Source organism: Dama dama, chromosome 12 (genome assembly GCF_033118175.1).
Source record: "Dama dama isolate Ldn47 chromosome 12, ASM3311817v1, whole genome shotgun sequence".
Lineage (NCBI taxonomy): Eukaryota > Metazoa > Chordata > Mammalia > Artiodactyla > Cervidae > Dama > Dama dama.
This window is the reverse complement of record NC_083692.1, coordinates 94,126,180-94,140,684: the sequence shown is the minus strand read 5'-3', so window position 1 is coordinate 94,140,684 and position 14,505 is coordinate 94,126,180. Positions and strand designations below refer to the sequence as shown.

At 39.5% G+C, this 14,505-nt stretch overlaps 2 protein-coding genes across 5 annotated transcripts in view; one reads left to right on the top strand and one right to left on the bottom strand.

The window, feature by feature from the left end:
* The window catches only part of CERT1 (ceramide transporter 1), a 122,203-nt gene extending 111,431 nt beyond the window's left edge, over positions 1 to 10,772 (bottom strand). The window contains exons 1-3 of one of the 3 annotated variants that reach the window (XM_061158153.1): positions 10,672 to 10,772; positions 10,024 to 10,426; positions 4,879 to 5,013 (exon numbers count right to left, since the gene is read on the bottom strand). In XM_061158153.1, coding sequence (XP_061014136.1) covers positions 4,879 to 5,013; positions 10,024 to 10,426; positions 10,672 to 10,757 — 624 coding nt within the window. In that variant the 5' untranslated portion in view covers positions 10,758 to 10,772. Of the gene's footprint in view, positions 1 to 4,878; positions 5,014 to 10,023; positions 10,502 to 10,671 lie in introns of those variants that run through there. The other 2 variants (XM_061158152.1, XM_061158150.1) reach the window with 2 other exon arrangements.
* The window catches only part of POLK (DNA polymerase kappa), a 73,447-nt gene continuing 69,635 nt past the window's right edge, over positions 10,694 to 14,505 (top strand). Inside the window, exon 1 of one of the 2 annotated variants that reach the window (XM_061158148.1) lies at positions 10,694 to 10,827. The gene's annotated coding sequence lies outside the window, so the exon portion shown is untranslated. The remainder of the gene's footprint in view (positions 10,828 to 14,505) is intronic. The other variant, XM_061158149.1, reaches the window with a different exon arrangement.

The following is a 14,505-nucleotide window of genomic DNA, read 5'->3' as shown; positions in this document are numbered from 1 at the left end:
TGCTAGAAATGTAATTTTTAAGTATGATACAAAAAGAAGGAATAGGCAAACCAATTGAACAAAAAGGAGTCCAGAAACGACCTCAAATACACATGGTACCAGAAATGACCTCAAATACACATGGTAATGTAATATATAATAAAGATGACATTTCAAGTCAGTGGGGAAAAGGTGAATTTTTCAATTAATGGTATTTGACTATGTCAGCCACTTGAAAAAAAGTTAAAAGTCCCCATATCACTCCTTTTACTAAAGTAACTCCCACAGAAATCAAACATGAAACTGTAATTGAAAATATAACTACATGAGTTGTAGTCTTTGAGGGCTTCCCAGGTGGCTCAGTGATAAAGAATCCACCTACCAATGCAGGAGATGCAGGTTCGGTCCCTGAGTAGGAAAGATTCCCTCAAGAAGAAAATAGCAACCCACTCCAGTATTCTTGCCTGGGAAATCCCATGGACAGAAGAACCTGGCAGGCTGCAGTCCACGGGTCACAAACAGTCAGACATGACTGACCAGCTCAACAACAACAACAACAAATAGTTTTTGAGGGGGAAACACCTATCTAAACACAATACAGTAGCCATAAAGGAAAAAGTCAAAAAAAAGGACACAGAATGTTTAATTTCTGTTAGGCTTAAAAAAAGACTATAAAACAGGAAGAAAGCAACAAATGACAACCTGAGGGGGAAACATGTACAATAAACATGACAAACTGCCAAATATGATGTAAAGAGCTTTTACAAATCAATAATTGAAAAAGATATGAACAAGCGATAAGAGGAAAAGCTAAGAGTTCTAAACATAAGAAGTTACTCACCCTCTTGAATAAAGAAGTGTAATATGAGACACTATTTTTATCGAGCAGTTTTGACAAATATTTAACATTTGCCAAAACCTGCCTTTCTCAATACTTGAAGATATGGGGAAATACAGACACTCATACACCATCAGTAGGAATGAAAAGAGGTACTTTTGAAAGGGCATTTGACAGTAACTATAAACAAATTTAAAAATACTACATATGTTTGTTTCAAAAGTGCTTACAGTAAAACAAACTTAAACATGACCTAAATGTCCAAGAATAGGGACGTGGCAAATAAATATGTTACATCCACATAATTCAACCAAGTGTAGTAAGTGTCCAAGACACAGTACAAGAGAGCAAGGTACAGAACAGCAGGTTTGGTGTGATGTCATCTGTGTAAATGAAGAATGAAGGACAGAAGCAAATAGATGCTTATACAGACATGATATTATCTGGAAGAACAGACCAAAAGTTTAACTTTGCTTCTTTCTTGAGCACAGGACTAAGAGTAAAAAGAAGCATTTACTTTGCAAACCTTTTCATGCTATGGTTTATATTTATTTTCACCACAGATATATAAAAACAGAACTTAAAAATTACTAAGTTTAAATACTCCATAAACACTGCTTTTGATTGATGAAATACAATTAATAATACAACTAACATCCACTGAACATCTACTATATGGCAAGTTTTGTAGCAGGGACTGAGTCTTAAGTAAATAACTACTAAACTACAATAATTGAAAAATTCAACTTACCACACACATTTATTCAAGATACAATACATTATTTCCCACAAAGTGACACAGTACTATTTTTCTTCTTATTAACTTACTCCCAGTCCCTCACATTAAGAATTATTTCCAGGTAACAAATTCTCCCAAGAAATACATAGTTCCTTGAAAGTATTTCACTCAATGTATTATCACAGAGTTAAAGAACATGCTTCAAATAAAGAATGACTTCATTGTTAAGCTAAAATAAGAAAACAATGAATTAGGTTCTATGGGAAAATGTGGGCTCAAATGTTATGTTCACTAACAATAAATACGTTAAGGAATTACAGTAGAGTCACAACTCTTCAAGTACAGACTTCCTCATATATGAACATTATGATTTCCTAAGGATGTCATGTGTGTGAATTCAAACATCACAATTCTTCAAGTACAGACTTCCTCATATATGAACATTATGATTTCCTAAGGATGTCATGTGTGTGAATTCAAACATTATTTGCCTTCAAAGATGAATTGATACAGGTAATAGCCCACATTTAAGGAAAGCAAAGATACCTATTTAATAGAGGTTAGTATTGTATTTTAAAAGTTTAACTCAAATACATACTCTATTTGTCAACTTCATTCTGAGAAGCTCACTGAATTCAGTTATATTCTGGAATTTTCTTGAAATATTATGTAACAGTGAACCTGGGAACCCACAGAGTAGGAACAAAGTTGAAGGAGTTCAGGAATATAAATACTTCTGTTTCTCACCGTTTAGCTATGCGTGGGTGCTCAGTCACTTCAGTCATGTCCAACTCTTAGCAACCCCAAAGACTGCAGCCCACCAGGCTCCTCTGTCCATGGGATTCTCCAAGCAAGAAGATTGGAGTGGGTTGCCATGCCTCCTCCAGGGGATCTTCCCAACCCATGCATCTAAGAGGTGTCTCTTATGTCTCCTGCATTGGCAGGAGGGTTCTTTACCACTAGTGCCACCTGGGAAGCCCTGCTTAACTATAGTGAAGATTAACTACTGCTCCGATTCTGCTGCTTTATTGATTTTTTTTTTTAACCTTCTGTACTATCACCTAGCCCACGGAATACTTTCACTAGGTTCTTTCAAAGTTTTCAAATCATTTTGGTTTTCTACTCCTTTCTTTGATTATGAACTGCAATGAAAGTTCTGTAAGCAACTACAGATCTAACAACAACAGAAATCTACAAAGAACTAACACATTGCTTTTTCCTGAGTAGATGCAATATAAATATTTATTAAAATTTTTTCTCAAAAAAATTTTTTTTTCTTTTTCCCAAATAAGCCATGCACTATTACCACAATCCATAATTCAAGACAACATAACTAAATTTAACTCCACAGAAATTAGCATCGTACTCTAGGAATGGTATTTCTTAGGAAGACAAAATCTCTATTGTCTGTTTCCACATCACCGATCAATAAACTATTTTCAAAGAGTCAAACAAGCACTGTAACTAACAAGCATCTAACAATATGCAAAAGAAGGAACAAGGGAAGACATTTCAAGATTATAAAGTATATTTCTATCCCTGATTCATTCTTTCCTGAGCATGAGCAGTGATTCATCTCAAAGAAAACTCTAAAATGCTAAACTAGACACAATTTCAAAAGTTCTTGTAATGAACCACACACCAGTCAAAACAAACACTGAGTTTCTACATTCAACCTATTTCCGTAAAATTGTCTTTAAGAATGGAGAGTAGTAGTTTCATTCTGAACATTTCGAAATAACTCCTCCATAAATTTTTCCAACTCAATATTCAACTAAGTATTTGTTTTCAAATTGTGAACACGTAAGGGCAGAATGTATGAAAAATGATGGAAAAATACTATATGATTTTCCTTAAATGTGTAACATAAACATATGTTAAGTCATTTAGATATGAACACATATCCAAAGCATACCATTTGCTTTTTATAAACAATATAAATTCTCTCATTAAGTGAATTCTGTTTGGATGTATCAGTGAAATCTAAGACTATTTTAAGATACTCATTTTTAGATTTTAACTACAACAGCTTCCTTAACTGACTTCCACTTAACTAATCTGCCTTGTTGTTACTGTTTTGGTTAAGTCTGTGTCCGACTTTTTTGCGACCCTGTGGACTGTAGCCCACCAGGCTCCTCTATCCAAGGGATTTCCCAGGCAAGAATACTGAAGTGGGTTGCCTTTTCCTTCTCCAGGGGATCTTCCCGACCCAGTGATCAAACTCACATCTCCAGCACTGCAGGTAGATTCTTTACTCTGAGCTACTAGGGAAACTTTTCCAACCTTCCTTAGATAACACATTTTTAACCTTTATTAAACATGCCATGAATAGTAACCACTCTCAACTAGTATGGTATTTTTAGTACATTCAGGTACTTCTGACCTACTAGTTGAGTTACATGTCTAACAATTCAGTTGGTTGTTCCTAAACCTGTTTATATCAGTTTACTTGCTGTAGTCCTTACATAACTTAAACATTATGTAAGTCTATGGGACACAAAAGCAAAGAGTTATTTCTATGTAAATGAAGTTGAATGCAAGCTGAGTAGAATGACTCAATAAAGGTGAGTCATTCTTTTAAAAGGTATTAAATTAGATAAAGGTGAGACATCTGTAAAAATATTAGGGAAAAACATTAAAAGTCAAAAAGAGGAACCTATGTTTAGGGTTTTTCAAAAGTATCTTTAAGGTTTTATTCCACTTTAGAGAATCAAAACTAGAAATTGTAAATCATGCATTATGGATGTACTACTCTACACAAAAACTTCTCTCAACCATGATCTTCAAAGAGATACTGTTAGCACTACATCAGAAAGTTGATTAAGAGTAGATTTACGGTCTATTACATTTTAAGTCAAAATTTCAAAATGTTACAATATGTATCTTTTTACTTTCCTCCTTTAACTTTTTCAATAACTAAGTAACTGTCCCAACCTATCAGAGATGAAGCCATCTAATATGTTTTTCTGAAGCCCTTGTTTAAGGGCTTGTTGTAACCAACTAGATAAATCCTACATGTCTAAATAAAATAACTGGAGGAGGAAATAGCAACCCACAGAATTCCATGGACAGAGGAAACTGGCAGGATACTGTCCATAGGGTTACAAAGAGTCAGACATAACTGAGCATGCATGCACACATATAAAATAATAGTATGTAGTGATATACTCTAAAACAATTCTATGGAAAAAAGTATTAGCCTATGCTTCACAAGGGCAAGCATCTTAACCTATTCTTTCACAGACATAAGCCCAAGAATACAGCTCCTAGTGTGAGCTGATGCTCCATCAACAGTTGCTGAATGAAGGAGACAGGAACTCACCGTGATGACAGCCTTGCTAAGACAGATGGAACCTCGGCAGCCATACTCTGTCTCATCTTCAGACTTGTAGTAACTCAGAGTATTATTTTTCAAAACTACCCAACGATCCTGCCACCCATGAATATAGTTTGTCCACTGGAGGAAAAAAAGAAACAAAAAATTAAAGTCAGTATTTTAGAAATCCAAACAATCTTAAACAGCGGTCAATCTAAGTTTAAGACCAAAATGTGAAAAGTTCTAACTTAACTATAAGCAGTTAAAAAAAAAAAAAAAGCTAAGATTTTCCAGATTATATACGATTTTCCATAATTTCTTCAAAATTATAGATAAAATAGACAATAAATAAAACATAACATTTGAAGAATAAAAACTGAAGCACATTTCAGTTAAAAATTCTGCTTTTTTTTGGTGTGCTTTCATCTTCCCCTACTTACCACCTTCAAGACTTAAATTGTTTCTGGCCCTGTCATATTTGACATATTCAATAGCAAAGAACTTTAGTTTGGCTACACAGTCTGTCACTCTCCTTCTGCATGAAGCATTCTAAAACAGAAGCCAATCATGGCCAAAACTCTATTTTTGTTGTTTAAGTTATTCCTATATGAAAATGTATGATGACTACATTAAAGTAAAAATACAGATCATCTCTTTAGTAAGTCTATATCAACTTTACTTTTACCTCCATAGCACTCTTTGAGGATCTATTTTTCAAACTCAAGGATAAAATACAAACATAAAATTGGTTTCCAAAAACATACTTGGCTTATCTGTTTTCCAGTACCTACAAATGGTTTGTGCTGGTAAAGTTGTGCTGCTGCACAGTGAAGATTAAAATCAATAAACCTGAAAAGGCAGAAATGTAACCTCTATGGGAATTGTTGATATTGTATATTTTTATGCCCTGGGGTTTTAAGTAGACAATTCAAAAACTATCTGCCAAAAACTAACTCTAAATGGATCGTTAAAAATATACTGCATTGACTCAGAGAAATCTTTTCTTTACCATTTCCTAATTCAACAGGTTTGAGATTGTTTGGCTCTTAACATCTTCTAAACGTCACCATTATAAGCCTGCCCCGAGAACTTATCCACGCAGGATAAGCTCCCTGAGATTTACCATCACTTAAGACAGTGACTTAAAATAATGACAAATAGACACAAAAATAAATTTACCTCTACCATAAAGTGCACTACCCCACTATGTTCCTATTTCTTTGGCTATACTGCTACTTCCAGTCATTCAGACTCAAACCCAGCTCAGGATTCCGGTACTGCATGGACAGAGCAGTGGATACAACATCAGAGAGGCTCAAGTACTCTCCTAGCTGTGTGAAAAGTTCTGACAAACTATTTAACTTCATCTTTCCTTCCTATTAAACCCCTAAATCTGACTCTTACCTTTTTTCAAGTAATCCAATCACATTATCACGGGCTTCCCTGGTGGCTCAGACGGTAAAGTGTCTGGGTTCAATCCCTAGGTCAGGAAGATCCCCTGGAGAAGGGAACGGCTATCCACTCCAGTATTCTTGCCTGGAGAGTTCCATGGTCAGAGGAGCCTGGCGAGCTACAGGCCATGGGGTCGCAAAGAGTCAGACACGACTGACCAAATAATACTTTCTAGGTTCCTGAGAAAGCTTAATAACCTTACTTCTGATATCTTCTGCTTTTAATTTCATAACTTACATAGTCTTATTAGGCATACTTTGCTAACTTATCTTACATATTAACCTCATTTAGTGTCCAGTTACAAAGCTTTCATGAACAACTGATTGCCTATAATAGAAACTGTTTAGACTGGTATACCTTAACCCTACCTTTTGTCTAATTACTGCCTCTCAGAAAACTAGTAACTGTGTGACTGCGGTCACGTTACTTATCTTCTGTTTGTCACATTTTACCTCTTAAAGTTTTTTAAGATTAAGCAAGAACAGACTGAGAACACTGCCAAGCACACAGTATTTTCTCAGTTGGAAGCAGAATTATGCATAGCTAATGAAGCTCTATGCAAGGGATTTCCCAAGCAAGTATACTGAACTGGGCTGCCATCTCCTTCTCCAGGGTATCTTCCTGACCCAGGAATTGAACCCAGGTCTCCTGCATTGCAGGCAGATTCTCTACTGCCTGAGCCATCAGGGAACCTCACAAGAACAGATCCCTTTCAAAGTGACAGACAAGACACTAACAATTTTGTGCCCATATTTTTATATTATTTTCTTATAGAAGACCCAATAATTACATAAACTTCAGGCCCTTTACCCAGAAAGTGTTAACTCCTATTCACAACTAGAAGGCAGACTTTTGCCTTTTCTCCTACCCTCATAACGTTTCCTCACTCTTCCCCATTCAACAGAGACAAAGCGATATGTAGGCACTGCAGGAGAATTAAATAATCCTGCTTCCAACAGTCCAGCAAGCATAAATTCAGGAGGAAAAAAAAAACACATTTATAATAAGGATCAGAAGCAAGTCACAAGTTAAATGCTATAGGAATGAATACAGCACTATCTTCATAGGAGATAATACCCTTGAGGAAAGGAGTGCTGGGATGGCTGGCAAAATAAAAGTCTTCATAGAAAGAACAGTTGAGATGGACTCCAGAGATGGACAGAATTTCAGCCAATAGTTCGGTGTGTGAAGAAAACATTAGTAAAGATAAGGTAATAAAGTTGGAGAGAATTCAGAAGAAATTGAGTGAGATTTACCCAGGCTTAGTTGCTCTCAAGTCCATCTAAGGCCTGAATCTTTTCCCATCCATAACCCATCTTGACATTTGTTATAACCACCTAGAATTATTGTCAACCCAGTATTTTTGGAACTACGTGTCTAAGAAACAAGCCTGTAGAAAATATGTTCATATTAAAAAAAACTCTGGGCTGCTGTATTTCTAATACAGGTTTACTCTACCACCACCATTCCAAACTCACTCCATTTGTGGGGGAACAAAACAAGTTAGCATTAGGATTTAACTACATTACTAAACAGAAGGAAAAGAACAGACACGGAGTTCTAACCCTTGTTTAAAATTACCAAGTGAATACAAAGATTCAAAATATATATGTACTTGAAACTTAAAAACATACATTCAATATAAAATATTCTTGATGATAAAGCTTCCAAGAAAACATATGTATCCATAAATGGCTAAATTTCAAGGAAATTTCCTTCTTAGCTTTTTCCAAGAATACCAAAACCTACATCCCTGTTGATTCCTGGTACATAGCAACATGTAAGTTACTTGCCTGCTAAAGTGAAGTGAAGTGAAGTCGCTCAGTCGTGTCCGACTTTTTGCGACCCCATGGACTGTAACCTACCAGGATCCTCAGTCCATGGGATTTTCCAGGCAAGAATACTGGAGTGGGTTGCCATTTCCTTCTCCATGCCTACTAAAGAAGTGGTCAAATACTACAAATACTACCTCTCTATGCACTTAAATATCACGGAGATAAGTCTTCCTTTTTTTTGTTTGGTCGTAAAGTACATACTTACTACACCACTCTGCATAAGTGATACTCAGATACTCATACACAGCGCGCGTACTCAGAGCACTGGTGACTCCACCCCTCACTACAATCCTCCTACCCCACAAAAAGGGATAATCAATAGTTCAAAAGTACAGCTTGTTTTTGTAAAATACTTAACACACCACAACACTAATTTGATGAAATTATCGGAATCACTGAGAAGCAAAAAAGATTCATAACAGTTCCAAAGGAAAATGTACACCCACTACAATCTAGATACCTAAATTACAACATACATTTAATCTAAAGAAACCCTGGGGAGTTTCACCTTACTGAAAACTTTTCACTGAAATTCCAATAATGATCACAGTATCAACACACACTGTAATTTTTCCACACACAAAAGTTAACACGTGCAAGCCTTAGTTTTGACATACTCATGCCTCTTGTAGGTCCTTTCTCAGCATTCTTAAGACAATATAAAAGCCTAATATGAAACGATTACACAAAGGACGTCCAAAAGTTAAGCCAAAGTAGGTATACTGGAAGCATGGTGATTTCTTAATAGGCAGTGGTTGCACATGATCTAGTATCTTATGACCAGCCTGTTGAAAGACTGGACCCTGCTCCCCTTCTCCAAGTTAACTGCCAGCTCCAGCCATTTCTAAAACTTTAACAGGCAGAGAAAACGAAGTAAAAAAGGCAATGTGGATCTTATCACAGCAAAAACCTAAAAGAAAAAGAAAGAAAAGAGGAAAGAAAACAAAACCTTAACAGCAAACCCCAAACCACGTACTACCAACGGTAAAGATTACCCACCTTCCCTCTTAAAAGGGGCCTCATCCATTTTGGTTAAGTAGCTTTCAAATTCTACACGTGACTATCTGCTTCGTAAAAATTTTGGAAAAATGTTTTTAAAAAAATACAGGAAAAGTAAAATGTCTTTTCCTAACTCTGCCCCCTGTCTGCAAGAATACTTCACTAAATAACACTCTTCTTGGACTAAATAAATGTCGGTTTCCATTCTGACATGTTTCAAGTTACTATGAATATTTCTTGTACCTATCACCTGCCGATTCAATAGCTCTTCTCTGAACTGGGGGAAAGGGTGAAAAGCAAGTACAAAAAGTGCTCCTCAAATGACCTCTCACTACATCTAGCCTGGCATAGTTTCCCACCTCAGATTTCAGCACCAGAGTTGCTCCGGCTTCTTTCTCAAAAGCTGCGTCTACAAAAATCCCCCACCCCTGCTCTGCTCGGCATCTCTGGACGAACCTCTTCGGAGAGGTCTGATCTGCAGCCTTACCGTACTCGTTCCTTCGGATACTGCTGTTGCTCATCCCGAATTCCTATACCCAGGACGGCTGCCCCCCGGGGTCCCGAGTCGCGGTGCGCATCCCGTTCCCAAACTGGATGGATCCCCGGGTTGGGACGCGCTTCCCCCGGTCCTAGGCCGCCGAGCCCCAGGGCAGGCGAAGACCGTCCCCCTCTGCCCCACCCCCACAGCGGCCCCGGCCCGGGCACTTCTGCGACAGGACTCGGCCCCACACCCCGGGCCCATTCCGCAGCCCCCGCCCCGAGACAGTCCGTGTTCTCGCTGCCAGCCCCACCCCGTGCCCTCAGCCGCTCGCCTCGCGGCAGGTGAGTCCGGGCCGGGGGCCCCTCAGCCTCGCGGGCTGCTCACCTTGCTGAGGACTCCGCAGCGCTCCACCGGCGGCCCGGACTCCGTCTCCGGATCCTCCTCCGAGCCCGACGAGTTCCAGCTCTGGTTATCCGACATGGAGGCGCGACAGCCGAGCAGGAGACCTGCCCCCGCTCCCTGAGCTGCGCCGGTGGAGGCGCCCAGTCCCCGGGGTGAAGGGTCGGGGGATGGCGAAGGAAGGAGTGCCCGCTCCGGTGCAGGAGGGAGCGGGAGGAGGGCTGGAGTCCGCCCGCCGCGCCGCCGCCGCCGCCGCCGCCGCGCCTGACACCGAGCGGGCCGGGGAAGGAGGTCGAGGGGCGAAGGAAGCCTGCCCTTCCAGCCGTCAGCCGTCGCCGTCGCCGTGACCCCTGCGCTGCGCCCGGCGCCGCCGCCCGAATTCGGCCCCCTCGATGCCAACCTCGGGGGAGAGGAAAAGAGGAGGAAGACGGGAAGAGGGAAAACCCAGCTGCAGAGACCCAGATCCACTCACACCTCCGCTAGGCCGCCATCTTCCTGCCTAGCCCACTATTTACCCTCCCCTCCCCTCTTCCCTCCCTTTCGTCCTCCCATTCTCCCCCTGCTCCCCGCCCCGTCCCCCTCCCAACGTCTGACGCGTCACGCCGAGGCTCGGAGTTCCCTCCCGCAACCTACCTCCGGCCCTCCCGGGTGACGCCGGGTAGGAAAGTAGGAGGAGCGGAGAAAGGAGAAGGCGGGAGGGGGACACCGCTGTGCTGCATTCTGGGAAGGACGCTGCTCCGTGCGCCGCGCAGCCTCCTGGGAGTTGTAGTCGTGGTCCCGAGGCAACTGGTGAGTGATGCGCGCCGGGAAGGCTGGTCGCCTTGGGGACCGTCAAAGGGAGGGTGGGCTTCGTTTGAGAGTTGCGTGACCCGTCCCCTGTGCCCCGCTCCTATCTGTGCCTGGCGTGTTTATGACGAACCCGCCGGACCGGTGGACCGGGACGTGAGATAGCTGCGGAAGATGCCCGGGCCTGCCCTCCATGGCCGTTTCCCAAAAGCCGGATAGCATCTTGCCGCTTGCCTGGGCGGAAGTATACCCGGCTTTTCTGTCTTAACCACGGGCCCGGGGGATTGCGACCTCTCTAATGACAAGGGCATTTCTTTCCACCACCTCTGCAAATTTCGAAGATCTTCCGTCTCGCTCTTTAGAAGTTAGACTTCACATGAGGTTTCCCAGTTTAGAAGGGAGAATTTTTAGTCCCTTCTCACCAGAGCAAGAACTTTTCTTTGTTAGATTTACAGTTTTTAATTGTGGAAAGTAATTTTGGAGATGTCGGAGAATAAGTGACATTGAAGAGCTTTTAAAGGAAAATAAGAATGTGAGGTGAGAGAGATGAGATGAGACTTCCCTAATTGTCCAGTGGTTGGGACTTCGCCTTCCAACGCTGGGGTGCAGTTTCGATTCTTGGTCGGGGAGCTAGGATTCCACATGCTTCGTGGCCACTTCCTTGCATGACAGAGATCAAAGTGCAATAATCTTATTGAGTAATAACGGGTTAGACAGTAGGAGGCTGGCTTTGCCTGAAGACTAGAATTGAATTGGTGGAAAGACCGACAGAAGATCTAACAGATTTCGTTTTGCTTTTTAGCATATGTTATTAAGATAATTTTTATGGGGAGATCGTTAACTTTGTAGCATCAATTCTTTCATCTTTGCTTCTTTTCCATCTTGTCAGCTTCCTAGTAATTGCCAACAGTACAATTCCTTATTAGACCTTAGAAAGAATATCTGCTCATTTCAGGTGGCAGGAGGATAGAAGTCAAATTTTGAATCTGGGAAAAGGCACAGTGGCCAGAAGACTCTCTAGTCGCCATAGAGGTCAACTTAACTGGAATCTTCAGGAAAAAAGGAATGATAGAAAGATTTGTTTTCCTAGATTGACGCGAAATGCTGAATCTTGTAAATCAGTTACAAATTTTTTTTCTGTTGTGAAATCAAGTGAAAATGCATAATTGAAAGCCATTCAGATGAATAAAACCTTGAGATAAGCTTTAGAAAATACTTTTTCAACATGTTAATTAAGAGGTAATCCCAATTTTGTCATTCAAAACAGAAAAATAGAAAAAATTCACTTAGCACATTTTTCCTCTTTACTGAATTACTAAATTATATCGCCGGTAGCTCAGCTGGTAAAGAATCCACCTGCAGTGCAGGAGACCCCAGTTCGATTCCTGGGTAGGGAAGATCCCCTGCAGAATGGATAGGCTACCCACTCCAGGGTTCTTGGGCTTCCCTGGCGGCTCAGCTGTTGAAGAATCTGCCTGCAGTGTGGGAGACCTGGCTTCTATCCCTGGGTTGGGAAGATCCCCTGGAGAAGGGAAAGGCTACCCACTCCAGTATTCTGGCCTGGAGAATTCCTGGGTTACAGAGAGTTGTACACCACTGAGCGACTTTCACTTCACCTTTAGTGTCAAATGTTGTAGCAAATTTTGCTTTGTTTTTCAATTACCTAATATAGTTGACTTCCTATCACTGATTGTTTTAACTCTAGGTTTTAAAATGTCATAAGCCTCAAGGAAATGATTATGAAATGTGGAAAAATCCACTTCATAATGCAATTTATCAATAGAATCATGAGAGCACCGTATATATTTATTTTTAAATTGAACTTTCTGTTGTATTTTATGAATTTCTAAGTTGTGTGGTTGTAAGCACCAACGCTTACATCACTAAGTTGCACACTTAATCAGTAGGGAATTGTTTAATTGTATTTAGAATTAATGAGAGAAATTGCCTTTTTAAAAAACTTTGTTGTGTGTGTCTCTGTGCTTACAAGACTATTTTTTAAATGCTTCTAAGTACAGAAGGATTTTTGTACGCTGAGCAGAATACCACTTTAGAGGTTGGGATTCTCTTCTGTTAATGGTAAGAAACTGCAATACAAGACTAAAATACACAAGCCTTCTCTTTATTCTGTTGTGGGAATAATAGCTTCTGAGTTTTCTCTCTTACTTAGAACCGTCCTCAACCTTATCAATATTCTATATTGTCTCTTAGAGTAGGTTTTTTTTTTTTTTACTTTTAAACTTGAATTTACCTGTTGGTCCACTGTTTTATTTAATAGTTTTTCTTACCCTTATATTTACATGATATGCAAAATCTCATCTAGGTCTATTTCTGGACTTCATTCATTCTTATTGATCTAGTTGTCTATAGCTGTGCTAATACCATACTGTTTTAATTATTTAACTTTATCCTATTTTCATATATATAATAACAAAATGCCTAATGTTCTTTCTCATTTGGATGTTTTTGTATATCTTCTCTTCCAGGTGAATTTTAGAACGTTTTGTCAAATTACATGAAACACTCTATTGGAATTTGGATTAAGAATGCACTAAATTTGTGAAGCAAATGACATCTTTACAATATTAGTTCTTAGCCTTGGTCAGATACTTTATATACCTGATCTAACTTACTCCTTACAAACCACATAATGTGAGCATTGTTGGCTTTGTCTTAAGGATAATGAAACTGAAGCTCAGTGCTGCCAAGTAACTTAACCAGTGCCAAATAGCTACTAAGTATTGGAGTTAGGATTTGAAAACAGATCTGATTTTAAAGGTCATACCATTTTCTTTGATTAGGAGACCCCTAAAAGTGGGAAGAATTGTGTAAGTAATATATTCTGTAGATGAGTATATCAGAGGAACTGTGCTCTTAATTCAGTTAATGGTTTTGAATATCTTTTCACTTACACAGCCCTTACATCTATGCTGTCTTACTTAACCCTAATGTAGAATTTATTAATGCTGTTCTATTTCCATTATTGTTTCTAATATAGAAACACTATATTATTTCTCTTTCTAATATAGAAATAATATATTATTTCTCTTTCTATTATAATTATTTCTATTTCTAATGTAGAAATAAGTATTATTTCTATTTCTAATATAATTATTTTCTATTTCTAGTATGTCTTCACATGAAGACAGTAAACCCAGAGATGGTAAATAACTGTCCAAAGGTCATACAGCATTAAAGAGAATAGTTGTTCAAACCAGCATCTCTGGCTTCTCCTACATTGGTAGGTGATTCTTTAGCACTGACCCACCTGAGAAGCCCTCTCATCCCACTAGAATTCTTCAATTCCTCTTCTTTCTCCCTATCTTCACCTTGCTTCATTCTCCCACCTTTTTCTCTAAACAAAATCCCAATCCCAAAGCCTTCATCCCTGCCTCCCTCTCCCATTGCAATGACACAGAAACCAAAAACCCAGCAATTTTGGAAATGAGAATTTTGCAGTTTTACTAATCACCAGGTAGGGGTTTGGAAGGGAATGTTTCTTCTTGATGCTGGAATTATAGTAGGAGAGAATGTCCCAAGTTGAAACTGAGGTCATTGTCTAATATTTAAACATGGTGTTATAAAGAGCCTTCATAAGTCCACTTAGCCTGCCATAACAAAACACAACATGCTAGCTGGCTCTCGTTATCTCTTCTAATTAAGAATACCAGTCGTATTGGA